General features: G+C 38.1%; 1 protein-coding gene across 1 annotated transcript in view; it reads left to right on the forward strand.

Annotated features, from left to right (window-relative positions):
• The window catches only part of LOC127424035 (serine/threonine-protein kinase WNK2-like), a 119,049-nt gene that overhangs the window by 90,389 nt on the left and 2,077 nt on the right, over positions 1 to 26,583 (forward strand). The window contains exons 19-27 of the mRNA XM_051668818.1: positions 2,887 to 2,944; positions 3,100 to 3,173; positions 3,262 to 3,393; positions 10,772 to 11,130; positions 13,816 to 14,033; positions 16,439 to 16,624; positions 19,665 to 19,763; positions 24,825 to 24,869; positions 26,074 to 26,369. Coding sequence (XP_051524778.1) covers positions 2,887 to 2,944; positions 3,100 to 3,173; positions 3,262 to 3,393; positions 10,772 to 11,130; positions 13,816 to 14,033; positions 16,439 to 16,624; positions 19,665 to 19,763; positions 24,825 to 24,869; positions 26,074 to 26,369 — 1,467 coding nt within the window. The remainder of the gene's footprint in view (positions 1 to 2,886; positions 2,945 to 3,099; positions 3,174 to 3,261; positions 3,394 to 10,771; positions 11,131 to 13,815; positions 14,034 to 16,438; positions 16,625 to 19,664; positions 19,764 to 24,824; positions 24,870 to 26,073; positions 26,370 to 26,583) is intronic.

Genomic DNA, 26,583 nt, shown 5'->3' on the forward strand with positions numbered 1-26,583 from the left:
AAAGAGGCATGCTAAGCTTGAGTCGGTGAAAAACCCCTCCTAAAATCTCCAATGTACCCCATCTTCTCGCACATCACTCATACAGTCCCTCTGGAGCTGACAAGGAGCGTTAGCGGGAGAAGAGGGTTGTGGCCTTGGCTTTCAGAATGAAAGCGTTTAGCTGAGAGTGAAGCATGTCACCATGATCACAATCAATCACAGCGCTGTGTCAGCGAGAGCTCAGTCCAGACTATATACAGTGCTCGTACGGATCGGACAAACCGCTCTATGTTCCTTCCTCATGTCTCACACCATGTCTAAACCAGACACGACGTGCGATTAAAGTTATCTTTTCTATGTTAATCAGAGTTTTTGACCAACCAGCTGTGACACATGACGAGCGACAGTGGCTTTCTATTTTTGAAATGGTTTCTATTTCTGCAATGTCGCGCCAGTGCAGCGCAGACAACAAATGGGTCTATAATTATTCTTATTGCAGTATATTAAACCTGGCATCTCACTAGAGGTTCACAGAAACTTGATTTTGGCCAATGGTGTCACACACCAACTAAATGTTGTTCTTGAGGTCTTGCTCTCTTCAGCTCTCCTCACACACACACATACACAATCACACACACACCGGTTCATAATGGCTGTGGGAGACATACCGGCTCAGTCTGATTTTCTCTCCGCTTCCCTGTCACGTGGAGATCGGTGAAAAAACAACAGGAGTACCGCGTGAACATAAAAAATCATAACAGACTGAATAAGGATGTGATTCATAATGTAACTTTGCCCTGTGTATGCATGTGATTGTGTATTTATCCCCTTGGGGCTTGCTGTAGAAAGCGTTATGGAGCTTATATGAGAAATTAGTTGCGTTCAATAAACAAACTGTTCCGTTTGTAATTTGCTCTGTTTTGTAAATTCTATCGTCAATTATCCTCATTTTAGTGTATTAATATCATGGTGTCATGCCTGGTGTGGACAGACATTGCTTGTCACTGGAATCTTATTGTGTTTCATCTGGTTGGGACAAGATGTCAAACCTCAGCAGCCGCAGAGAAGCAAGTGGGAGGAGAGGGGAGTGACTTCGGAAGTGAGCCGCTAGAGCCAAGCTAGTTTCAGTTGCTCACATTGAATGCATCAGTCTCAATGAGCACTGTTAGAAAAAAGACAGAGGGATGTATCGCGTAGGGCGTGGTCGGGCCGTGAGCCAGAGGCGCCAGTTTGAGAGAGAGAAAGATGCACGTGGCTGCGCTGCATGTGTGTCTGTGTTTATGTTTGTTTTATGTTGAGTTTTTCCCCACCTCCTCCTTGCCCGACCTTGAACTGTTAAAGTGGTGCCAACACCCAGGAAGGAGGAGGGATGCACTGTCACGGAGTCCTCACCGCTGCCATCCGCCAAAGGAGCAGCCGCGGCCATCTGCCTGGGGATGGAGGGGTCGTTGCCGGCCGCCAAGAACTTGAGGGGTCGTTGCCTGCCGCAGAGAGCCAGAGGAACTGCTGCTGTCCGCCGAAGAAGGGGAGGAGTGGTTCCATCTGCCCGGGGCCGGAGGACTCGCTGCCGTCTGCCGGGGGAGGAGTGAGCTGGCTTCTGCCAGAGGGCGGAGGAGAGGTTGAGGACCAGGTGACGGCACGTCCGAGAGCTGGCAGGCAAGATCTCTCTCTCTCTCTATGTCTCCACTCGCCCTTTCCCTCTCCCCACGCCTCCCCTCGTCTCTCCCTCAGGTTCATAGGAGGCGGAGTGGACCACCGGCTGACGGAACAGCTGGAAGGGCAGCGTCTCTCCTCCAGAGTTGGGAGGGAGTAAGTCAGTCCAGTGGCGCCCCGGCCTGAATCGGGTGGGGGAGAAGTGTGACGAGGAAGAGGGAGTGGCTGGGCCATGATGGTGTATGTCTGACGCTGAATCAGCTGATCAGTGGGAGAGCGAGATAAAGGGGAGCCAGAGGCACCATTTTGAGAGAGAGAGAGACGCATGTGTGTCTGTGTTTATGTTTGCTTTATATTGAGTTTTATCATTAAACTTTGTTTACTTTTCAGCCGGTTCCCGCCGCCTCCTTGCCCATCTTTTATCTGTTACACGCTCACAGATGGAAAACACTTTCCGTCTTGAAAAAGACGTACTTTTCAGCAAGTGGCTCTTTTAGTTCTCTGTAATATACTGTAGTCTTTTAGGAGTGCAATATAACACACTACAAACCCGGAAGAGTTTTTGAAGAGGTGCTTCTTTTGCTGGAACATAGCAGGGAGAAGAATAGGACTCGTTCTCACTGACCGTGTGCATATCAACAATGAAGTGTTGTTTTAGGGTTCCAGCTGCCCTCAAAAAGAGGAACATTCTGATAGTGTTGCACTCACAATGACGTCAGCATAGTCAGAGCGCCAAGCTTCACAAGCTAATCAAATTGGCGTGATGGTATAGGGTTTCAAATGAACATCCCCTGGGGGGTTGCTCCCAAAGCATCAGCTACTGACGCAGTATTGAAGTTACCTTTGTGATAGGGAAACCCTGGTACTTTTCTGAAGATGTTGGCAAATTATGCTTAATTTTTATTATTTTAACTTGAGATGAAACAAATTCTAAACACTTAAATACATTCATTTGATACTGTGTGTAACATTTTACAGAAATTTAATTTCAATAACACCCTTTTTGAAACGGAAATGGTTTATAGTAATACAAAACATTTATAGTTACTTTTGTTTTTTGCTCAATTTTAAGTGGCTCAATAAAATCTGCTAAAAAATATTGAAATGTCAACGTAAGGACTTTTTTATATGAATGTGCCTTTGAAATAGAAAAGCAATGATTTGTGAGTTGAGCAGATCTTGTCTTTGATATTGCATATATAAATGCTTAAGAATGATATTTATTTCTTGTACTTTTATTTCGGTCTGTTTCAGCCTCAGATTCCAGAGAGATCTGATAGTCTGGGCACTTTAAGTGACTCTGCTGTTGCCCGTAAGTACAGTGTGTGTTTACATGATAATGTAGATTCTAGTTATACAGATAGACTGTAGATTAAAATATATTTCTGGCTAACAATGAATTTAAGTGTCTTTCTGAAATTGACAACTTTCTAATGTAATGCATTTCATTTTTTTAATATCCACCAGCTGTCAAGAGACTCTTGAGCAGAAAAGTCTCTGGAGCCAGTTCTGCTGCACACACATCCAAGAATAACTTCCAGGTTACCCTCTCATCATCACAAATGACATATATGCTTCTCTCAATCAAATGTTCACAGTTTGCTATTGTTTTGTGTGTGTGTTGTGTAGAGCTCCTGCAGTTCTCATGATGGTGGCACAGATCATGTGATGAATGATTGTACAGCAGTTTTGGCAGCAGAGAACACACACAGATCCACATCACACAGCAACAGATACTCCACACCGCCTGACTTTTATCAGGTTTGTCTCAACACACAGAGATATTTGTAATGGCACATTTCCATACTATTCCTACTATTCCTGCAGCATGTAGTATGTATATTGTGCATAATATTTGAGTTTTCTGAACACCCGGAAGACATGCTGCATTTGCCGTATACAGCAGTACACTACACTGAAGACTGTCTCCCACAATGTAATACGCTAGAACTTACCTTTAGTGTGAGGAAAAAACTATTTGTATTAGCTTTTTATTCTTTTTTTTTTATTATTAACAATTTTTATTGATTCCCTTCAACAAATTAAATAAACATAACAGAAAATACGGAATCAAATTATATAAAATTAAACCCTTCCCCCCGAATATTGGATCTTATTACACCACCAAAAAAACATGGGTTGTGTCCCAATCTTCTGATTGGCATTGCCAGCAGGTGGGTGTGTCTTTAAGACCAAGCCTACACAATCTAGAGGGGGCCCAATAGAATTGATGTAAAATCTTAAATTGCATCAGACGGATGTAGCCGTCTTGGCATCTCTAGATGTAGACTTGACGTTTTTTAGAATCCTAGCCCACACTCCCTCCTCCAATACCAAGTTTAAATCTTTCTCCCATAATCTCTTGAGAGAAGTGGAAGCTCCGTCCCCCAGACTCTGAATTAACAGGAAGTAATACACTGATGCCTTATAACCTTTTCCAAAAGCAGTAATCACCTCTCCCAGAGTATCTGCCGCTTTTTAGTATACCTAAAGAATTGAGACTTGGGAATCCCAAAATGTTGAACCATATTTTCAAAGGATCTCAACACTCCACTCTCATATAGTTCACCGAGCATGTTAACCTCCCTCACAATCCACTCTGACCAGCAAATGGGGACTTATTAATACATAATTTTGGGTTCAGCCATATGCTCGAGGCAACATTTAAATAAATGTCTGAATTAAACACTCTGGACACTTTTGTCCATACCAAGTACAAATGCGAGATAACGGGGTGTAACTTAACTTCTCCGGTTAGTTTAATAGAAAGGCTTCGCAATGGCGAAATAGGGGCAAGAATTTCCTGTTCAATACAAAACCAGGGAGGGGCTCTCTCAGGTGGAAGCGACCAATGAGCCAAATGTCTGAGACCGAATGCATAATAATAAAACAAAATCTTGGGTAGGCCTAGCCCACCTTTGTCAATAGGCCTATGTAACTTACTGAAATATTATCTGGGATGTTTACCATTCCAAATGAAGGACTTTGCTATGTTGTCAAATTGCTTGTAATACGAGAGGGGGACATTTATAGGGAGAGACTGTAACAGGTAGTTGAATTTTGGAATACAATTCAATTTAATAACATTAACCTTCCCAGTCATAGATAAATGTAATGAAGCCCACCTGCCCACATCGCTCAAATCTTTTTATTAAAGGGTCAAAATTAACTCTAACTAAATCACACAAATATGCTGGGAATAAAATGGCCAAATACTCAATGCCCTATTTGGGCCACTGGAAGGCGCCTGGCTGAAAAGCCGTTACAGGGCAGTACACTGTCAGAGCCAAAGTTTAGGATTTAGACCAATTCACTCTGTATCCCAAGAACTTAGAAAATATATTAATAATTCTGTGGAGGCAAAGCGTAGATCTAGTAGGGTCGGAGACAAATAATAAAATATCATCTGAATAAAGCAAAAGCTTATGCGCCGCACCTCCCGTCACCACCCCTGGAAAATCATCCTCCTCTCTTATCGCGGCTGCTAATGGTTCCAGGGCAAGGCAGAACAATAAGTGGGTAAGAGGGCAACCCTGCCGGATGCCCCTATCCAGAGTAAAATAATCTGAAATTAATCCATTCGTTTGAACCACCACTACCAGGTGTCTATAAAGTAACTTAATCCACCCAATAAAAGTATTCCCGAACCCATACATTTCCAAAATCTTAAAACGATAATCCCATTCTACCATATCAAATGACTTTTCGGCGTCAAGTGAGATGGCAGCGACCGTAGTCTGATCGTTCACCACTGACCACATGATATTAATGAAACACCTAATGTTATAAGAAGAGCTATGGCTCTGAATAAACTCCACCTGATCTGTATGTATAAGAGATGTAATAACTTAATCGGTTAGCCGAAATTTTAGACAATATTTTAACGTCTAGCTGGATCAGAAAAATCAGACAGTAACTCTTCCACTCGCTTGGATCTTTGTCCTTTTTAAGAATCAGACTGATCCGGGCTTGCGTCATGGTTGGCGGAAGATTTCCATTCTTTAATGATTCAGTATAAACTTTTAACAAAAGTGGAGCCAGTTCTGTAGCAAAAGATCTAAACAACTCAGCGGCAAAGCCATCTGGCCCCGGAGCCTTACCTGTAGGCAAGGCCTTAATTACCTCACCAAGCTCCTGCAAGTTTATCTCAGAATCAAGAGAATTCCTTTGCTCAGTCGTCAATTTAGGAAGTTCTAATTGTTTTACAAAGTATCTAATACCCTTATCAGTAGACAAAGACGTGGAACTATAGAGATCAAGATAGAATTCTTTAAAAGCATTATTAATAACGGTGGCTGAGGTAAATATTTCACCACCAGCAGATTTCACTGAGGGAATGGTAGAAAAAGACTCTCTCCCTGCTTTGTCCCCCAACTCAAAGTATTACTGTCTTGCCCTGAATAGCCAAAACTCCACCTTCCGTGACAAAATAGAATTACAGTACTATGCAAAAGTTTTAGGCACTTCATTATTCTTCAAAAATAATGACATAAATAGTTTTCATTTATCACTTAATGTCATACAAAGTCCAATAAACATAAAAAAGCTAAATCAATATATGGTTTGACCACCTTTGCCATTAAAACAGCCCCAATTCTCCTAGTTTATTCTTGGTTATTGGCAGATAGGATGTTCCAAGCTTTTTGGAGAATTCACCACAGTTCTTCTATCTATTTAGGCTGTCTCAACTGCTTCTGTCTCTTTATGTAATCTCAGACTGACACGATGTTCAGTGGGGGGCTTTGTGGGGGCCATGACATCTGTTGCAGGGCTCCCTGTTCTTCTATTCTGATCTTTTCTATTTGCAAAAGTAATGTTTGGGAGTCTAACATTTATATTTCCTATTGACACACTAAAGCTTAAGATACAAATAACCATCTTAAGAAAAATGCTTTTCTGAAACATCTTATGTGCCTAAGAATTTTGCACAGTACTGTATATCTGTATTTCAATCGGGTCAATTCCATGAAGCCATTAAACGACATTCGGCGCTTCAGCTCTGCCTCGGCACTTTTAATATTCCCTTCCAATTCCACGAGTTCTTGTGCTTTGGATTTTTTGGTAAATGAGGCATACTGTATGATCCAACCCCTAAGAACCACCTTAAGTGCCTCCCAAGCCACGCCCACAGAGGATACTGAGGACCAGTTGGTCTCCGTATAGACATTGATTTCAGTCTTTAGCATTTGTTGGAATTCAGGATTTTGCAAAAGGGATACATTAAAGCGGCAACTATATGATTTCCTTCGTATGTGGCAACACCTCTAAACACACCAGGGCGTGATTTGAGACTAAAATGTTTCCAATTGAGCAATCAACAACAGATGAAATGAGGGACTTCGATATTAAAAAAAAAAAAAAAAAAAAACTATTCTAGAATAAATCTGATGGACTGATGAAAAAAAATTATAGTCCCTACCAAATGGGTTCAAAAGTCTCCAAATATCTGTAAGATCAAGATTTTTACACATCTTGTGAAGTGTCAATGTTGCTCTAGGGAGCTTACACACTTTTGCTTCACTATGATCAAGGACTCAGTCAAAAGATTAAAGTCTCCCAATATTATATCATGAGGGGTGCCAGCAACATCCCTTCAAGATCTATAAAAAATCCCTGATCATCAATGTTAGGTGCATAAATATTAGAAAGAATAAGACTATTGCTAAAACAATAATGAGTCTTCCTAAATTATCTTTACTCTTTTTGAGACATTTGAATTGTAGATGTTTATCAGCGTAATGACTCCCCTGCTCTTACTCAAGCCAGTACTATAAAAAAATGCCCACCCCATGACTTTCCAAATTTTTCAGCTTCCTGCGGAGAAAGGTGCGTTTCTTGAAGAAACACTATATCATATTTCTTACGCTTAAGAAGAGAAATAACCTCCCCAACCCATTCACATTCCTCGTGGAGAGAGACAATCCACTCATATGAACATTTGACATATAAGAAAAAAATTGTTTGTGTGTCAAAAACTAGATTATAAAGACCACATTCCAACATTGGTGCGACCATCAAAACCCGAACTTCCTCCAGAACAAAAGAAACAGAAAAAAAAAAAAACATGCACATTAACCCTGCGCACGACAACGGCAACTCGCATCCATCCCTCCAAACTCAAACAGTCCATGCACGCCTACGAGAGCCCCCGCGACAAATTTGCCGTCAGGATACTCAAATCCGGTTTATCTATACACATTTTGTGAGACAGAATTACACAGCAAAAGATAATCTATAAAACAAACTCCAGCCAATAGGTGGAATAAACACAAAGAGCATGTAGATTCATTCACAAAACTGTCCTAAAGGTGTGTTACTCCACAAAACAGACTCCAGCCGATAGGCAGGCCAAGCACAAAGAGCATGCAGATCCATCCACAAAACTGTCCTGAAGGTGTGTTACTCCATAAAATAAGTTCCAGCTTCTTGGCAGAACCAGCACAAAAAAAGCACACAGTTTCTTCAAACAGTCAAGCAAACGTTCAGTGAGCCGGTCCACTCGGCTGCAACATGAGCGCAAGCAAATTACTTAATCACTCCAGTGTCTTTGTAAGAAATATTCCGCAAAACAAACTCCAACCAATAGGAGGAACAAGTACAAAGAGCATGTAGATTCATTCACAAAACTGTCCCGAAGGTGTGCCACTCCACAAAACAAACTCCAACCACCAAGATGAACCAGCACAAAAAAAAAAAGACTTACTCCATTGACTTTATGAAGGACATCGCTTGCTGTGGGCATGTGAATGTTTTACGGCCCTTCTTAGCATCTATTCTCAATTTGGCCAGGAATATCAGTGCAGAAGCGACCTTCCGTTGATGTAAAATTTTCTTGCATTCCTTGAATCGATCATGTTTCTCTCTTGTTGAATTCGCAAAGTCTGGGAAATGCTGTGATTTCTTTCCAAGAAAGCCTTCCTTTACTCCTCGCCTCGCATAACACAATATCTTTATCGGATGATCTCAGAAATTTGGCCAGAATTGATCTGGCCTGCCTCCCTCCGCGGCTCGCCAAGCAGGAACCCTGTGAGCTCGCTCGATTTCCAGCTTATGGCCTGTTATGTTGAGCAGATTCGTAAGGAGCCCATCTTGGAATTTCATCATATCCTGTTCTCCTTCGCCTTCAGGAATTCCAATGAAACGGACGTTATTCCGCCGGCTACGGTTTTCCATGTCCTCCAACTTCTCCCAGACATGCTCCAAATCCACCTTTGTCGCTAGCGGATTAGCAGATAATTCCCTCTCTGATGACTCCAGATAATCGATCCGTTTCTCGACATCCCCCACACTTGGAACCACCTAAGTGAACTTCGCATCCATGGCAGTGATCGATCGATCCTCCAAGTCAGCAATGACCTTCGTCAGCATTGCTGACATGTTCAACATCTCTCGTCGCATTTCCTGCACTTCTCCGACTAAATCGACTCCCAGGCTCGCGGCCTGCGCAAGGGCGTCAACTTGAGCACGTAAGTTTTTTTTTAATGTCTCCAGAGCCCGAGGATTTTGAATTTTTTACATATTGTCCTCCTAGAACAGTTATAGCACAGAGTGTATTGAATCTCACCGGTTTATGTCATTAAAAGTGTTAAACTAGCAAAGTGCGTAGAGCTCGCCGTTCACACGTACGATCCTCGCATGGCGTCACGTGACTCCTGACATCTTTTTCTTGACTCATTAATTGACTAGACTGCCAGATGTTAAAACACTTTTACACAAAAGTGGATTAAATATGGAAATAACCAGAAAATAAAATAATTTCAGAGACTTTAGTACAACTGTTTGTTTGTAATATTCCATTCCCAACATAGCCTATGTGTCTTTCATTACTCATTATTTGATCAGATTTGATCAGACGATGTGAAGACATTTTTACACAAATTAATTTAAAATGCAGAATCGGATGCCAAAAAATGGCTGGTTATAGTTTATTACTGAAATTATAATTGGACACCACTTGCTGCTCAAATATGTAGCATAGTGAGATCATCAACAACGTAGCATATGACTGAAATTTGTATTGTTGCATACTATACAGTAGTTGGTAATTTTCGATATATGCTAGCAGTATGCAGTACTCAAGTATTCTGTTCTGTAAGTAGCTCATCTCTTTATTTTTTATACAAAATTGAAAGGAAATTTCAAAATATAATATTAAGTGGATGTCTCTCTCTGAATTAAATGTGTAGTGTTGTGAGCTCATGGTACAGCAATTTAGCATCGGACTGATTGAAATGTTTATCATTTCATTCTGCGCTCTATTTCACATTATGCAGTATATTCTGTGAAGTATGCAATAAGCAGTATACTAGTTCTCCAATCCAAAGAGTCTCAGGCAATTAAAACTGCAGTCAATAAAGTCTTTTTTATACTTTAATTTCTTTCCCTCCCAAAATTATTTTCGCTATTTAGATAAATACTAATATATATGTATGGTTTTTTTTTTATCTTTATTCAATCGGGAATAATATAATGTGTAATAATAATTATATATAATAATAGTATAATAATATTGCATAATAATATACATGAATATTCATATGTGGTACAATTTAAAAGATTAAAATCTGAAAGTTTCACAGAAATGTATCACTTTTGCATTTTTCACTTGCAATGAACTTGCTTGGGTGAATAATCCAATGTTATGTCTCAGATGTCCAGAACAAAATATGCAGCCCAGCAGAAAACGCATGAAAAACAAATCATTGAAGTTCTCGCCTATCAAAGGTGAAGTTTTATAGTGAGGATCTCAGCTTTCCAACGTCAACTAGCTTAAGCTTGTAGTCCACTCAGAGGCCGAGATCTTTGACGAAACAGTGGGTAAGGAGCGTGTGATCATAAAATAGACTGAATGTCTATGAACGAGCACATGGCGAGTGTTCAGCTGCGTTAGAGCGCCACCTGCATTTCACATCTGTATATTGTGATGGAAGGTGATAGAGGAACATTTCTTTTTCCTGGTACTTGCTGCCGTCTAGTGAAATGAACGAACACTTTTAACAGGGACACAGAGCAAACAGAGCCTGAATCACAGGCTCTCAAAGACAAAAAAAAAAAAGTATGTTCATCATAAGATTGGAAGCATATACCCTCGTTTGATCTGACGTGCATATGGGTTTCATGGTGATTCTTTTGTTTGTAGGACACGTCTGCTTCATTTCCAGAGGCCAGGCCAACGATTGCTTGCATGCAGAGTTCAGTGTCAGCTGACGGGAACGTGGCACAGGGGCTGTGCCTCTCCTCTGATACGGGTGAGGAGGATCAGAGCGCGCTTCCACCCCTCAAACCATCATCAGAGTACAGCGGCAGTGACTTCATGAAGCAGGCGGTGGCTTTCCTACGGCACTCGAGTCATGTGCAGAGCTCTGATTTGCCCAGCTGTCCTCTGGCAAATGGGCACGCCTCATCAGTTGGCACCCACTCTGCTTACATGAGCAGCGATAATGACTCTGAGTTTGAGGATCCAGATATGAAACAAGAGCTGCAGAAACTCAGAGAGAAGTGAGTAAATTGACATGCACATTAATTCAGTCATTTGTGTTTCAATAGCCCTGTGTACACCTGGTATAAACATTCATCATGTTACTGAATGATGATGAAGTGCGAAAAACTGTTGACCACCTGTGATGGATCACCCAAAATGGATGTTAAACAGATGCCCAATAAAAGGAGGCAGATGTGTATTTGAGTCATTGACAAATAAGGTTGTCCAAGAGTAGAAAAGATTTCATACAAAGGTGTACACTACAGTCTTCAAAGACAAAGGACAACTGGCTGTAACAAGGACAGAATGAGATGTGGAAGGCCAGATGTACAACTAAACAAGAGGATAAGTACATCGGAGTCTCTAGTTTGAGAAATAGACGCCTCACGTGTCCTCAGCTGACAGCTTCATTGAATTCTACCCGCTCAACACCAGTTTCATGTACAACAGTAAAGAGAAGACTCAGGGTGCAGGCCTTATGGGAAGAATAGCAAAGAAAAAGCCACTTTTGAAACAGAAAAATAAAAAGAAAAGGTTAGAGTGGGCAAAGAAACACAGACATTAGACAGTAGATAATTGGAAAAGAGTGTTATGGATCTTAACCCCATTGAGCTTTTGTGGGATCAGCTAGACTGTAAGGTGCGTGAGAAGTGCCCGACAAGACATGTTATTATGAACAACAAAATGGATAGGGTCCTTTTTGATTTCATGCCAGCTTTAATCATCATTTTGAAAGATTCTTTTTACAGAAATCATGACTTTTTAAGTCATAAATATCAAGTTTTCTTTGACTTGAAAGGTGCCTTTTCATGAAAATGTCAATTTTGTTTTATAATTTTTTTCTCTGTTTGTATTTATTTATTTTAAACAGTTAATACAGAATTGATACCTGCGTGTTGGTTACACCACATGACTTTGATTTGGTGCTCAAAAGTTGTTTTTTTTAAATATTGATTCGTTTTTAAAACCAAATTGTTTCACTGCATATATATATATATATATATATATATATATATATATATATATATATATATATATATATATATATATATATATATATTTTTTTTTTTTTTTTTTTTTTTTTTTTTTTTTTTATAAAGAAATAAGAATAAAATAGGATTTAAAAAAATATATTCCAAAGCACTTAAACCAACATTTCTTTTTCAATAATTTTTTCTTGTATTATTTGTTTACTGTCTCTGGATGGTTACACCACATGACATTTTTTACTTTAAGCCCCAATAAAAAATCAAACTTTGAACTCAGTAATTGAAAGCATGTTCATCACAGAAAAGGTGTATTCAATAATTGTTTTTTTGAGTATTTTTAATAGATGAGCATCACTTCATTGACCCATATACTAAAAAATGTAAATGATTAAAATTCGTTGCAGATTATATTATCAGCGTAACAATTTAATTAACTCTAAGTAATTAATAATGAATCACTAAACATATTACAAGTTCAATTTTCATTATAACAATTTCAGTAATAGATTGAGAAATTCACATGAAATTAAGAATGGATTTTACATGGTCAGAGTTGCAAATGTACTTGATTGATCAAGCAAGAAATAGTGTTGAATGTTTAAGATCCTGCAGGTAGAAATTCTTGGGCCTTGTGCAAAACGTACAACACTGGGATCTTTTGTAGACTAATCCAAGATGATTCCACACTACTAATGCTGAACATTTCATTTTTCAAGAACTTCAGCTTCAATAAATTAAATGTATATACTGTCTCTGGACAGTTACACCACTTAGATGTTTTTTACTTTAAGCCCCAGAAAAAAAATATCAAAATTACTTTTTCTGAAATTAGCTACTTTTTTCAAAAAGTAGCAATGTATCATCCAAAAAATGCTCCAAAATGAATTGTGTTCCTAAATGGTCCTTTCTACTGTGTAGTGTTGGAAAGTGTAATTGATTCTAGCGAATCAGCTTGTTCAGACGGTTTGATAACTCATTCACTAATTTGAGTCCTTGCACAGAAGACGCTGCGTGACATTTTAAATACTTACATTCTGCTGCTCATTGCTACCTTATGACTCGTTAGATTAATCAGGTTGTTTTCTGGTTGAATTATTGTTTTTAGCGTGAATGTGTCTTAAGTTTAATGCTGTCACTCCTAATTGTTCATTCATTCAGGCTCTGATTAAATGAAATCATCTGCGAGATATTGCCCTATGAATTAGCTTCAGTGTAGTAAGTAACTTGTGTAGCTGACTACTTTTTCAGAGTTGCAGCTTGACTGGTTTAAAGATGCACTCAGTAATGTTTTTGCTTTTGTTGCGGTGACACCTGGCGGTGTAGATGCAGCATCATACAAAAGCATTATTTTTGTTGCTGCAGATGTCATTGTAGAAATGCGCTGTTCACAGTTCGCCATGATTAATTTATTCCATGAATGAAAGCGCCCAATAGCATGGGGATTATCAAGACTGAGTAGTATTTATCTGAGCGTGTGATCTCAACATGTCAGGTGCCCATGAGGCGCTCCGTGTAAAATAAAACGGCTTTTATAATGTTACTGATATGACTGGAGTCTTCATCTCATGTGAGTGCTCATGATTTGATACATACTTTTCAAAATAACTTTTAATTTCTTTAGAAATGAGTAGCTTGTATTTTGATTTGCTTCCCCAACACCGATCGCTCTGAAAGTCTGAATGTAAATGCTTCTGAACTCTTGTCCCTCCGCAGGCATATGAAGGAGATCTCGGAGCTTCAGGCTCTTCAGAGAGGAGAGATCGAGCAGTTGTATTCTCGCTTGGGTCGTCCTGTGCCGCCCAGTGTGGGTTTTCTGCATGCCTTGCCTCCTTCAGGCCGACGCCCCAGGGCCTCCAAACACAAGCTGAAAGGAAGCCGACAGCTCAATCCCATGGTGCAACAGCTCAAGAACACCTGGAACAACAGCTCAAGTACGTATGCAAGCTTGTGTGTGCCTGAATACTGGTTGTAGCATGAATGTTTTAAATGAGTCAGGAAATGTCTTGGATGACTTTGTGTGACATGCAGCAGCTGATTAATTGTATTTTCAATTAATTTTAGCCTCTGACGAAGTTCAGACATTTTTGGTTGCAGTTTTGCAGTGTGACAGCTGTCTAATAAGAACAAAGCACAGCTATGGGTGTTTCTTAAACTTTGGGTACTTTCAGCACTGTGGACTTCTAGAAAGTGAAGTTAAATCATGTTTCACACTCGCACTAGTTGATTTAAATTGTCTACTAACAATGTCCAACAGTGTGTGTTTCTGCATCACAGGAGATTTATGTCATTCATTTCCAGCTCATCTCAAATTCTGTATTGTGTTTAATAGAATTCTGTGCTGGAAATGATGCTGATGGAAATGACATTTTTAACACTTTTCAAATAAAACGATCGACTTCTTTGTCTTGCTGAGACTAATTTAATAGCTAACATTTGATGTATCCTAAATACACACAATTTAATCATATTTTCACACTCAATTTGGCAAAATTACAGCTTGATTAAAAAATCTTGTCCTCACAGGTGATATTTCCCTTGATTTTTCTTTGTTTTGTCTCATATTTCATCTCAAGCGATCTCTTCACTGATACTTTTGTCCACATGATTAACAAGTACACTAACTTTTGAAAAAACATTATTGGGGCAAAAATGTTTGTTGTGATGGAAATGATGTCACAACTGCAGGACAGTCGTAATTTTTGACAAATTGTTTGCACAGATTAAATATGTTTATTTCACTGTGTTTAGATGAACGTAGTTTTAAACGTAATAATTTGTATTTTATAATGGATTTTCATGGTTTAATATTGAAAGTCTAAGTCATTTAAAAAGTACCAAAAGTGAAAGATGAAGGCCTGGTAAACAATTTCCAAGTCAGTTTTAATGAAAAAAAAAAATCTGTTTGTTTTAGTAAAAATCAACTCATGGGACATGAAAATGCATGAAGTTCAAGAAACACCCATATATATATATATATACAGTATATCCTCATGCGACCCCCACGTACATACGCATGGATTTTGTGTTTTGGCTTCACTTTTCGTAACAAAAAATTTAACTTCATTTAAACGGACTGATCTCAGTTCAGGACACTCTGGGCTGTCAGTAAAGGGTTAAACTTTCTACATACGGAGTCATGTGACAAAACAACATCGAACGATCACAGCAGAGTTTGCAACAAAACTACTTCTGTTAAAAAAGCTCATTAAGTTTTGACACTGAAACCTGTTTGAGTCAAAAGATTAGAGTCTCTAGTTTCAACTGATATGCCATTTTAAAAATGTGAGCGATTTATCACGAAATGGCACGCTGTTAAACACAGTGACCACTGACATGGACTATAGTGCTAGTTTTTCATTAAAAGTCCCAATAAAATTTACTGTAACTTTTAAAAATAAAAGTTACTTTCAGAGGCTTTATATGGAGTTAGGATGAAAATAAGGTGCCATTCAAACTGTTCTGAGACCAGTGCAGACAGACAGCACACTGGAGGTGAAGTCATTCACTAAATAGGGAGCAAGGGAGCATCCTATAGCTCTCGATGCAGCTAAGTGCGTTCACTCCTAAAATCTGATCAAAAGTTCAGTTTTAGGTTTGAATCAGAATTAATTATGCAAATGTCTGATTGATAAAATGCTTCAGCACTTGATATCACTTGTTTGTTTGACAGTGCAAAGAAAGAGAATGTACTGCCAAAGTAGAAAAAAACATTGTCCCATAAATGTCAAATCATTTTTATTTGTGTAGTTTTTCATTTTTGCCCCAAAAAGCAGCTTTACAGAAAATCAGCGGTAATGTTTGTAACGTCTCAAAAACATGAATATTCAACACTCCCTGGAAATAATAATAATAATAAACTATTTGATTTCAAAATCTGACTTTCTATAGCTTGAAATTACTTAAAATGTCACAACTTACTCCTGCTGTTCACATATGTGGACATCAATTTTTAGGAAAACTATTTGCTCTAGAATTATTTTTTCATCTTTATTAGATCCTACTAGTTACAAATCAAAAAGGGAAATGGAAAATTCACACAACAGTCACGCTCGGGTCTCAGGAGGATATATACAGTGTATATACTGTATGTATACTGTATATATATATATATATCTGTAATTTCCACAATGACATCATGCAATTATTGTGCATAATATGAAAATACAGATCTTATTTGCATTTTTTTGCATTGATTAAGTATTTCTGTTGTCACACATAACACATCCAAGTGATGTAAAGTGATAACTTTAACACATTACATCATTGTGTAACATTCCTCAAGATGGTGTTTAGTGCAGTAATCACAGTTCATAACCGTCCTGTGACTGTCCTGTAGCTGAGACATGCTCCAGTGTTTCGGGTTCTCCAACCAAAAGTTCAGTTCTGGATGACAGTTCTGTGGGCTCCAGCACTGCCACACTGAGTCCTGTATCAGAACCACTAGAGCTGGTCCAAACCCAACAGCCCTGCTCACTGAAAAGCTCTCTGTCCTCAGAAAACATCTACAGCCCCAACACACAAGGTAAACACACACACACACACACACACACACTGCTGTTATAAAGGTGGTGCACATATTTACAGTACATTTATCTTACACACTGTCCTAACCAGGCGTGGTCCGTTTAATCATGTTGGGATCAAATGCAAGTTCAGAAATAATCACTCGGTTCTAATGGAGCTACAGCAGGTTTTTGCATAGTTGGGCTACAGTCTTACTCTGTGTTATCGATTATTTGAAGGAAAGACGTCAGCTGAGGAAGTTTCAAACACACGTCACATGTCACCTCTGTTTTTCGGACAGTTGTGGTCTGATTAACGTGTACACATGCTGGACGAAGCTGAGCTACATTGGTATTATCTAAGACTGTTATTCTGATTTCACAAAATTGTACAATCTAAAGCATTTACATGACATTTTAAAAAGACAAAGTTGCACTCTATTGCTTGTACAAACTCTTAGTCCCTGCCCCAAACTCACGCCATTGGTTGAGCCAATGTTGGGATGCGCCACAGAGCCACAGTGTTTACACTTTTCAGAGGAATAAACCTCTGAATGGCTTACTTCTAGTCAACTCTGCATAAGCTTGAATAAAAAGCGGCATGCTTCAGCTTTAACTTTGTATCATTTTGCATATAGAAAAATCACAAACCAAGGCCAATCAGAACATACATGATGGTTAATGTTAAACGAGATTTTGGACCATTGAGATTTCACTGTGGGCGGGGCTAGGGCTGGGTGATATGAAGATATATATCGTGCCAACGATATAAAGTGTCAATCGCTAGAGATTTTGCTATATTGTCTATATCGCAATATGTCAATAATTTCAACAAAAATAGCAACCAAACGAACAACAAAATGTTAATGTGACACTCAATATGTGGCCTGTCACAGTCACAGCTGGTAAAACTCTGAGATGTGATTTATCAGTACTTCAGCCAATCCTTTGTAACACATCCAGCCTGGTCAGGACAACGTGCGAGAGTCATGTACAGAAGACAATGGTGCGAGAGGTGCTTCACTGATCAGATTCATGATATTCCAGGTGTCATTTTCTATCCCTTCTCCCTCCGTCTCTGTTTTTCTCACACATATCTCACTCTCTCACACGCATGAGATGATGTTATTGCCAGCTCTGTCACAGTCTCTCTCATACCTGTGCTTCATTGAAATGAGTCAAAAACTCTTCCTCTTGGCCATGCAATCTGATATTTAAATGAAATGATCTGGTAGATCAAAACACTCATACTGTGCAATGACTCGTTCATGCTGGTCAGTAGGCATTTTCACACATACAGCCTTTGTTATTTAGAGGTCAGGGGTCTTCACTGGAAGAAATTGCTGGATTTGCACACGTTTTGTGAGGCTTGTGAATTGAATCTTTGGATGATGTTCAATCGTTTTGTTTAAATGAGATGTCCGTATAATTGTAGTTGTATATAATGTTTACTTGTGTGCCTACTCGAACATCTATTGTCTTGAATCTGAAGTGTATTTTCTGCACCAATCACAAAAATAATTTTGTTAAAAACTCCGTGGACCCGCAAAAATTGTTTTCACTTAAAAAGTCCCTGTATACATAGGTCAGGCATATGAGAACATTTGGGTCACAAATTAGCACCCCCTAGAGGTAATGGGGTAGAAATATTTATTTAATATAAAAGTATTTTACATGGCACATAAATGGACAAGTCATATATCAAATGAAAGCTCTTATTCTCATAAATGTGACTATACAGTTTATTTTGTTGCCCTAAAACCACAGTTTGAAAGATTTTCAAAAGAATCACAAAATGAAATATGATTTCTGCAAGTCATCAAATACATCTCTGTCTTTTATGCACCGATCATTGCTGCTGTAAGCCCCAAATAGCTAAAAACTTTATCTCTGCATTTACCTTAGGGAGTTGTCTAAAAAATTAGCCATTGTTTACTTGTCTGTGAGCTTGCTTGTGTGAATAATCCAATGTTATATCTTAGACGTCCAGCAGGAAAAGTATGCTAAACAAATAATCATAGAAATATGTTTTCAACATTTGATGATAAACTTTGATCTACCGTCGCAAAGATGTGGATCTCAGCTTTCTAATGACACCTAGATTGAGCTTCTAGTCCACTCAGAGGCCGAGATATTCAATGAAACAATGAGGGTGGTGCATAAACTGAAAATTAGACTGAATGCCTATGGACGAGCAAATCTGCGAGGGCTGAGATATGTTAGAGTGCCACCTACATTTCAGATCTGTATATTGTGATGGAATGTGATAGAGAAAATAAAGATTTTTTTTGTAGTGTTTGCTGCAATCTAGTGGAATGAAATAAGACTTTTCAAAGTGAGATAGTGTCAACAGAACCAGAATTACAAAACATAAAAAAAATTTAAAAAAATCCACAGTGTGTGTGTGAATGGTGAGCTTTTAAATTTGAGTGTGAAAAATTGCAGGCAGTAGCCCAAAAATGGATCAGAATTTACCGAGTTAATAGTTCTAAAACAGATACCAGAACACTCCCCCATCTTCCATTGGTTGTACAATCAGATAGCCCCGCCCCACACTCATACCATTGGTTGAGTCAGTGTTGTTGTGCCAGGCTTGACAGGCTGTTCAAACAAACCACATAATGCCACACTGTTACACTTTTAATCGAAATCTACGCATAAAAGTCTTACTTATAGTTGTCTCTGCGTATTAAGCTGAGATAGGAAAGAGAATTTAAATTTTGATTTGATTGGCATACATACACTACTGTTTACAGTCATTATTGACTTTGTGCAGTCAGTGGTGTGCGAATGATAGCAATATGTAAAAACACAACAAGCTGTTGCTAATAACAGATGTGGGTATTTTAATGGAAAAGCTAATACAGAAATTGAACATTTATACAACATTAAATGGGTTCATTTGTGAAAGTGGCTAATGATACAAAGCCACGTGAACATTATACGCTTGACCCGTGTTGTTGTGTGTGCTGATATAATGCGTGTCTGATCAGACCGCTTCCTGCTGTTACATCTCTCTCTCTCTCTCTCTCTCTCTCTCTTATATTCATCTGTTCACAGGCTGGACCGTTTACCACCAAACATCTGAGCGAGTCACCTATAAATCTAGTAGCAAACCATGCACTAGATTCCTCAGTGGACCCGTGTCTTTGTCCATCTGTTTGTATTTGTTCTACTTTTCTTCTATTAACCATCATTCCTTTTCTCCTCTTTCTTTCTGCATGTCTCGACTCATTTCATTTTAATTTTCCTCTCATCTCCATGAACACACACTCATTTATGGCCATTTAATTTCCATGTCATACGGCACTTTCCATGAATAGAGTGCAAAATTATAATATATGTAATACATTATTGTAGGTTTATTTTGACCTCCTCAGGTTGACGATTGACCTGAGGTTGTCCTCCTGAAGATTTCTGAAGCACCTCAATGAAAAAATTCTTAATTTTTGCGAGTTTGTCATTTGTTTAAGGCCTGTTACCAAAATGTGGGACATGTGTAAATATGAAATATTATAGTAGTTTAAAACCCTGATTTGTTGTTATTTTCTAACAAAACAACAACAACAACAACAAAAAAACATTAAAGGATCATTTCTGGTTTAATACATGTTAAATTGACGGTAAAGTTGCAGTGAGGCTCTTACAATGGAAGTGAATGGGACCAGTCCATTAACGTGAAAATACTCACTGTTTCAAAAGTAAGATGCATGTTAACATGATTTTAGTGTGATAAAATTGCTTATTGGGTTCATGGCCTTGTGCCATCATGGTAACAAAGTTGTAATATTGCAATTAACTTTACATTGATAAGATTAGTAAGCGATTTTATCACACTTAAATCGTTAACATATATAATGTGTACTTCTTATGGCTATACTTTTGAAATAATATATTTGAATGATAATGGATTAGCCCCATTCACTTCCATTGCAAGTGCCTCACTGTAACCCAGATTTATTTATTTATTATTCATTCTTTTTTTAATTAGGGATGATTTCAAATAATGTTTTATAGTAATCAATATCATGCCACAAATGCTGTCAATGGAGCTTCACTTGTATTTAACCCGGAAAATTCCTTTAAGAATTTAATAAAATAATAGATAACATGGTTAAAAATATGAGCAGATTTAGACTATATTTAGCTACTAAACAGTATGGGGTTTCCTAGTTTGGGACCACATGTTTGTTTGTCATTAATCTGCTTACATTTCCCATAAATTAAAGAAAAAGAATTCTTCCAGTAACTTGAGCAGCAGGGTTGAGTTGAGCCTGAAAAATGCAGTCAACATAACAGTATTTGTAAAAATTGGGAACACAGAATGAGATTTGTTTTCCTTCCCATGCTGAAGAAAGGGTCCAAATAATGTTATTAACTGTTACTTTTTTGTAACAGGGTGAAAATCATGTGGTAACAGGGTTGCATAGAAAATGTAGGACATAGCTAAACATTGCTTTTGCTTATTAAAATTAGTAAACAAGTATGGTATGGTAACACACTGTTGTGTGATTTTAATTGTTGAATACAGTCGAGAAGGTAAAAAAAAATCACTTTTTAAAGAGGGATACAGACAGTTGAAGTGTTTAAAACTACCCACTATTCATGTTATTTGATTTATATCACATATAATACTCCTCACAACAACAACAACAAAAAACATGGGACTTGTGCCTCTAATACTTAAAAAGTAATGGGACACCAAAGTTGTACCCTGTTCATGGAAAGTAGCAGATGTCTTCAGGCTCCGGAGTTTCTTTTCATTTCTCCTCTGTGCAAATGCTTTATGCTGGGCTGCAGCTTTAGTAACATGAGCTGTGTCTTCCCCCTGAACATGGCCATTCTCGGCCTGGAGCCTGAAGCAGAGAGAGTGTGTGTGGATGTGTCTGCCAAATCCTTTGTATTCTCTATATCTGTGCATTATTTCCTTTCCTAATGTCTCTCCATGTAAAAGCCCAATGCCAGAATAAGACAATGATTGGAGGTTTTCTCACGTTTGGAATCGGAAGACGAGCATGACAAGGGCACGAGCTGGTCGCTATGGAGACCATCAGGGCTGTATTAATTATTTTTTTACCTCACTTCCTGTTATTTGGCTGTCACTTGCATGAGTCTAAAATGTCGCTGTCCCAAAAGTGTGATATGTTTACAATTTCTTTCTGTTACTTTTCACTTTTAGTATTTTGTTCCTCTATATTAAGGTTGATTTTTGGTTCTGTTTATTATTTATTATAATTGGGTCAAATATGTCATTTGGAAATTCTGTCAAATGCCAGTTTCTTCTATGTTTGGTCTCCTTTTTGTCAGAATGATATTTAGTAATAATATTTTTAATAGATTAAAATATTAGTGATTAATATAGTGACGTATTCTAAAATATTTTAGGCTGTCGATTTAACATGTTAATTTGGTGCGATTTAATTATGTAAAAAGTAACGTGTAAAAAATGAACACAATTAATCATGCCCCCGACTCGTACGTTATTTCCGTAATAAAGAACATCTTAGCATCGGAGCAATTCAAGTTTGATGTCGCACCTTGATGTTTTAGTGAATCTGTGTCAGTAGGGGGCAGTCAGCGCGACTCCAGCTGTACAGAAAACTTAGGACAGCAGCACAGTCTTCCATCTCCAGACATGTTTTTCAACGTTTTAAACTACGTTTAACTTGACACAGCGTCCTAAAAACACAGCACTTATGACTAGAGATGCTGAAAACTAGTGAGACGCTCCAAACACGTCCGTCTGACGCACGAGTACAAAGACCAACAATTAAAAATCGAGCATCGAGGGAAGTAGGTCAATAATAGTTTTATGTTCAATGATATGGAAATAAAACAAACAGTATTTTATTTTTTATAGACACTTTTTGTATTGTATAAATGCTTTACTTGTCTGCTGCTACAATATATGATGTATTTGAATTATCTGTATGTTAATATACATTAGACATAATATCATATTTAGAATGTAATTATTACATACAAAAATGATCTTTGTTTTGGCGCTTTTCTCAGTAAATCCTGATGTGCGATTAAGTTGATTAATTAATTGGCACATTATGTAATTAATTTGATTAAAATTCAGTTGACAGTCTGAAAGTTATTGTAATATTTAATATTTAGTGATCTTGCCATTAACTATATTGGAATATTTGTGGAAAATGTAATTTACAGTTTACTACTAAAATATGAAATACTATATATAGTTATTATTCCAGCCTTCAGTGTGTCGAATTTACTTTCTTAGGATTTACTGAACATAAAAGATTTGTTTTCAGGGTAGTTTTGCATTGCAAAGCAAAATTCCACATGCTACTCTTCCACATTCATTTTTTGTATCCAAATTTTGAATAGCTTTTTTAAATTCAGTTTCATTATATTTTTCCTGTTTATATTTTAAATGTTCACTGTTATGTGTAGCACAAGTTTCTCAGCATATACAAGCATGTTTCAGATGGAAAGTACCAACTAAAATAGTGTCACTTGTTGGAGATTTTGTGGTTGAAGTGTTGATTTAAGAGTCTTAAATGCTCATTGTTTTCACTCACTGCCACAGACATGTAGCATATAAGATGACTAAAGATTCAGTCACTGTCATTAGTTTCTGCTCTTAAAGACCTCATAAAATCAAAAGTGGACTTTTGTAGCTTTTCGGCCATGTCTGTTTGCTTTGAGGGCATCTGCATGCCAGTGTACTGGATCTCAGCTGGTTTTGCTTCACATTGGACATCAAGTTTACATTTTGGGCTGTCAAACAATTAAAAAACCTATTATGTATAACGTAATTGCAATTAATCATATATTTACATATTTTAAGAGTAAAAATTATTCAAAATATATGTAATTAAATTATATTTATAATATATGACAGGTATATAATGATAAATATATTGAATAATTCAAAAACATTACATTATTATGGCAGAAGAGTAAGGAATTGATTAGAAAATAGAAAAAGTGTGTTTAAAAGTCAATATATTGTTTGTTTTAGTCCCATAAAATTGAAACTAACCATTCACTGGGCTGTAATCCAGTTTACCATTGAATTCTTCAATCTGTCCGAGGTGGACTTTTTTCTCACTAGACATGTTCTTGCATCAGACTTTTGGAGCGTCTCACTGTGCCTGTGTCATCTTTTTGATTTTCAGCGTCTCGTGCCATAAGCACTGTGTTTTTAGGACATTGTGTCTAGTTAAACGTAGTTTGTTTGAGACCCCTGCATTCTGCGTGTGTTCTGTCTAGCAGTATTTGAACAAGAGCGCGTCCTGCTGTGTAAGGCTCATTATATTTTCTGCTGTTTGCTCTCTGTAAGTGTGCCTGTACAGCTGGAGCAGCACTGACTGCCCCCTGCTGACTAGGAAATGCAAAAACATGAAGGTGCTTGAATTGCTTTGATTATTAGGGAATTTATGCATGATCAGAGAGCATGATTAACCGTTTTAACTCGTAATTGTTTTTTTTTTATAATTCATTGCGCTAAATTAATGCATTAAATCAACAGCCCTAATTTAATTTAGTCTTTGTATTTGTTTTGTTTTTAGGATGAGGGCAAATCATACTAACATGTTGGCATCTGCCTAATTTTGCTATCATAATTATGCATGACTGTCTGCAATATATCTGTGATCCACCTGTTGAGAATCACTCCACTAGTGTCCAAGATTAACTTTTAGCAAATATTTGCATGCAAATATTGCGGTCTTTATCTTCTCTGGAAAATGGACTGACAATATTGATGACATCATCATGTCCACAGGGGCGTAGACAAACTCTTCTCTAATAAAATGATCTCTAGAATGAGAATGTCCCTCCCCCTAAATTATATAAAACCCTTCCATCTATCTTATGCTATGACAGTAAGCAGAGATACAGCCTAGAAATACAAAATCATAAGCATCTTCCATATGTCATACGTTTGTAAAATCATTTCATGGGGTTTTTAAAGTAGGACAGTTTAGTCAAACAAGAGTCTCAGACGTCATCATGAAGAGTACATTATATGAAGGTTGTCCATGCAGAAGAACTTTGTAGTTCATAAGCCATTAATAAGACCCCCACCCACCTCATTACATCACAGATGAAGCCTTCCTACACCTGATCTGGTGTCTGTTCACTGATAGGTTGCTGTGGTTTGCTGTCCAGCAGCAGCTGTCCAGTGGGCTGTGCTGTGTGCTTTGCCCCACCCCCTAATGGTCTCTGTGTGCTGTTTTGATCTCGTAGGGTCCACTCTCAAACGACTCTGTCTAGGCAAAGAGCGCAGCAGTAGTAAATATCTCATTTCTTTCTTCAGTCATCGTCCTTCTGTCTGTCTTTTGTTTACTTGTCATTTGCATTTCCGTTGTTTGGCATGGCCACATGTGTGATTACTGCTGTCTTTTCTGTTTGAAACAGCAGGTTGTGAGATGTGTGTCACCATCGCTTTGTTAATGTGGAAATGTTCTTTTTCGTAGTGCATGCTGAAAAAGTCTGTATGATACAGTGAAGTGCTTATTCAAAATCTTGAATATCTGCATTTATGATTTTTTTTAAGTGCATTTATGATATTATTTTGTTCTTTGGTTTGATCTGTAATCCTCCAGCTGCTTATTTTAAAGTGAGAAACACATTCTACACTACGCTAGTTCACAAATGCAGATGTAAATGCTTGGTCAACACATTGCAAGCACGCAGTCCCGTTATACTTGCACGCATTTAGTTCCCATACTCTAGCAATTACGGTTCTATTGTTAGCAAAAATGAAAATCAGTTTATTATAGCACAACCTTATGGTGGATTCTCACAAAATTTGGTATAAAGCCTAGTTTTGGCAACCTGTATGAGAACGGCAAATTTCATAACGATCAGCCGTTCACAACACAAGTTAATAGCTGCTGATATTTGATTGGCTTCTGGTGGACATTTTTGTTGAATTATCAAATCATTATTTCAAGGATATGTTAGCACTTGACCCAAAGATGATGCATATTTGATTTGAACTTTGTCGATCAAACGGCAGCAGCGTTAAGAGAGGTTTTTTTAGTTGTAGCACCCCCTTTTGCCAGAATTTTACAAAATATTACATAATTGCATCCTCAAAATGTCCTGTTGTCTATGTATACCGGGTTTCGTTACGTTTGGGCATTGTGTAGAAAGTAGAAATTGGTCAATTAATGTAATTGCTTATGTCTTCGAAATGGATTGACATATTTAGATTCGTTTGATAACTTTTGGTCAGGAGCGTCTGTAGATGATGTATACCAAATTTTGTGCGAATCAGACAAACAGCCTAGTAGGTTTCTCCAAAAATCAGCTTGACTCTAGGAATTTTTATTCTCGCACTTACGGTTCCAGAGTCATATCCTAATCACTAAATGATAAAATTGCGTGACGAGTCATACTGCCTGTCTTTAAGCAGTGGATTTATTACAGAGGACTTGTTCAGGGTGAAGTTTGGAGTTGTTTTTGAGTTAGTTCTCTGTCTTTCTCCCAGGGTCTCAACGTACTGGTGCCGCCCACTTGACATCAGCATCCAATCAACACTCACCTGCTATCGCCATGCCTGCTGCATCCCCTCAGCCAATCACAACACTCGTTCAGGCTCAGACCAACAACAGCAACAATAAGACTGGTACATTCACAGATGACCTGCACAAGCTGGTTGATGACTGGACGAAAGAAACGCTTGGCTCCGCCTCTCAGCCCCGCCCCTCCGCAAGTTGGATCAGACAACAGAGATCTCATCAAAACTTCCAGACCAACCCTCCAAAGACCAGAGTCTCCAACCAGGTACTAGATGCTGTCCTTTGTTGTCCTTTGAAATCACATGGACATCCTTATTGACACACGAAATTGAAATGCTGCCATGCTATTGGCATTGTTTTATCTGGAAAAATGATAACAGTGCATGGTGTCAGTAGTGACTATAGATGGACTGATAATGATTTTTTGCAACCAAGTATGATAATTTTTATGTTTGTTAACTGATATGCAGAACTGATAT

The sequence above is a fragment of the Myxocyprinus asiaticus genome, chromosome 33 (genome assembly GCF_019703515.2).
Source record: "Myxocyprinus asiaticus isolate MX2 ecotype Aquarium Trade chromosome 33, UBuf_Myxa_2, whole genome shotgun sequence".
NCBI classification, from domain to species: Eukaryota; Metazoa; Chordata; class Actinopteri; order Cypriniformes; family Catostomidae; genus Myxocyprinus; species Myxocyprinus asiaticus.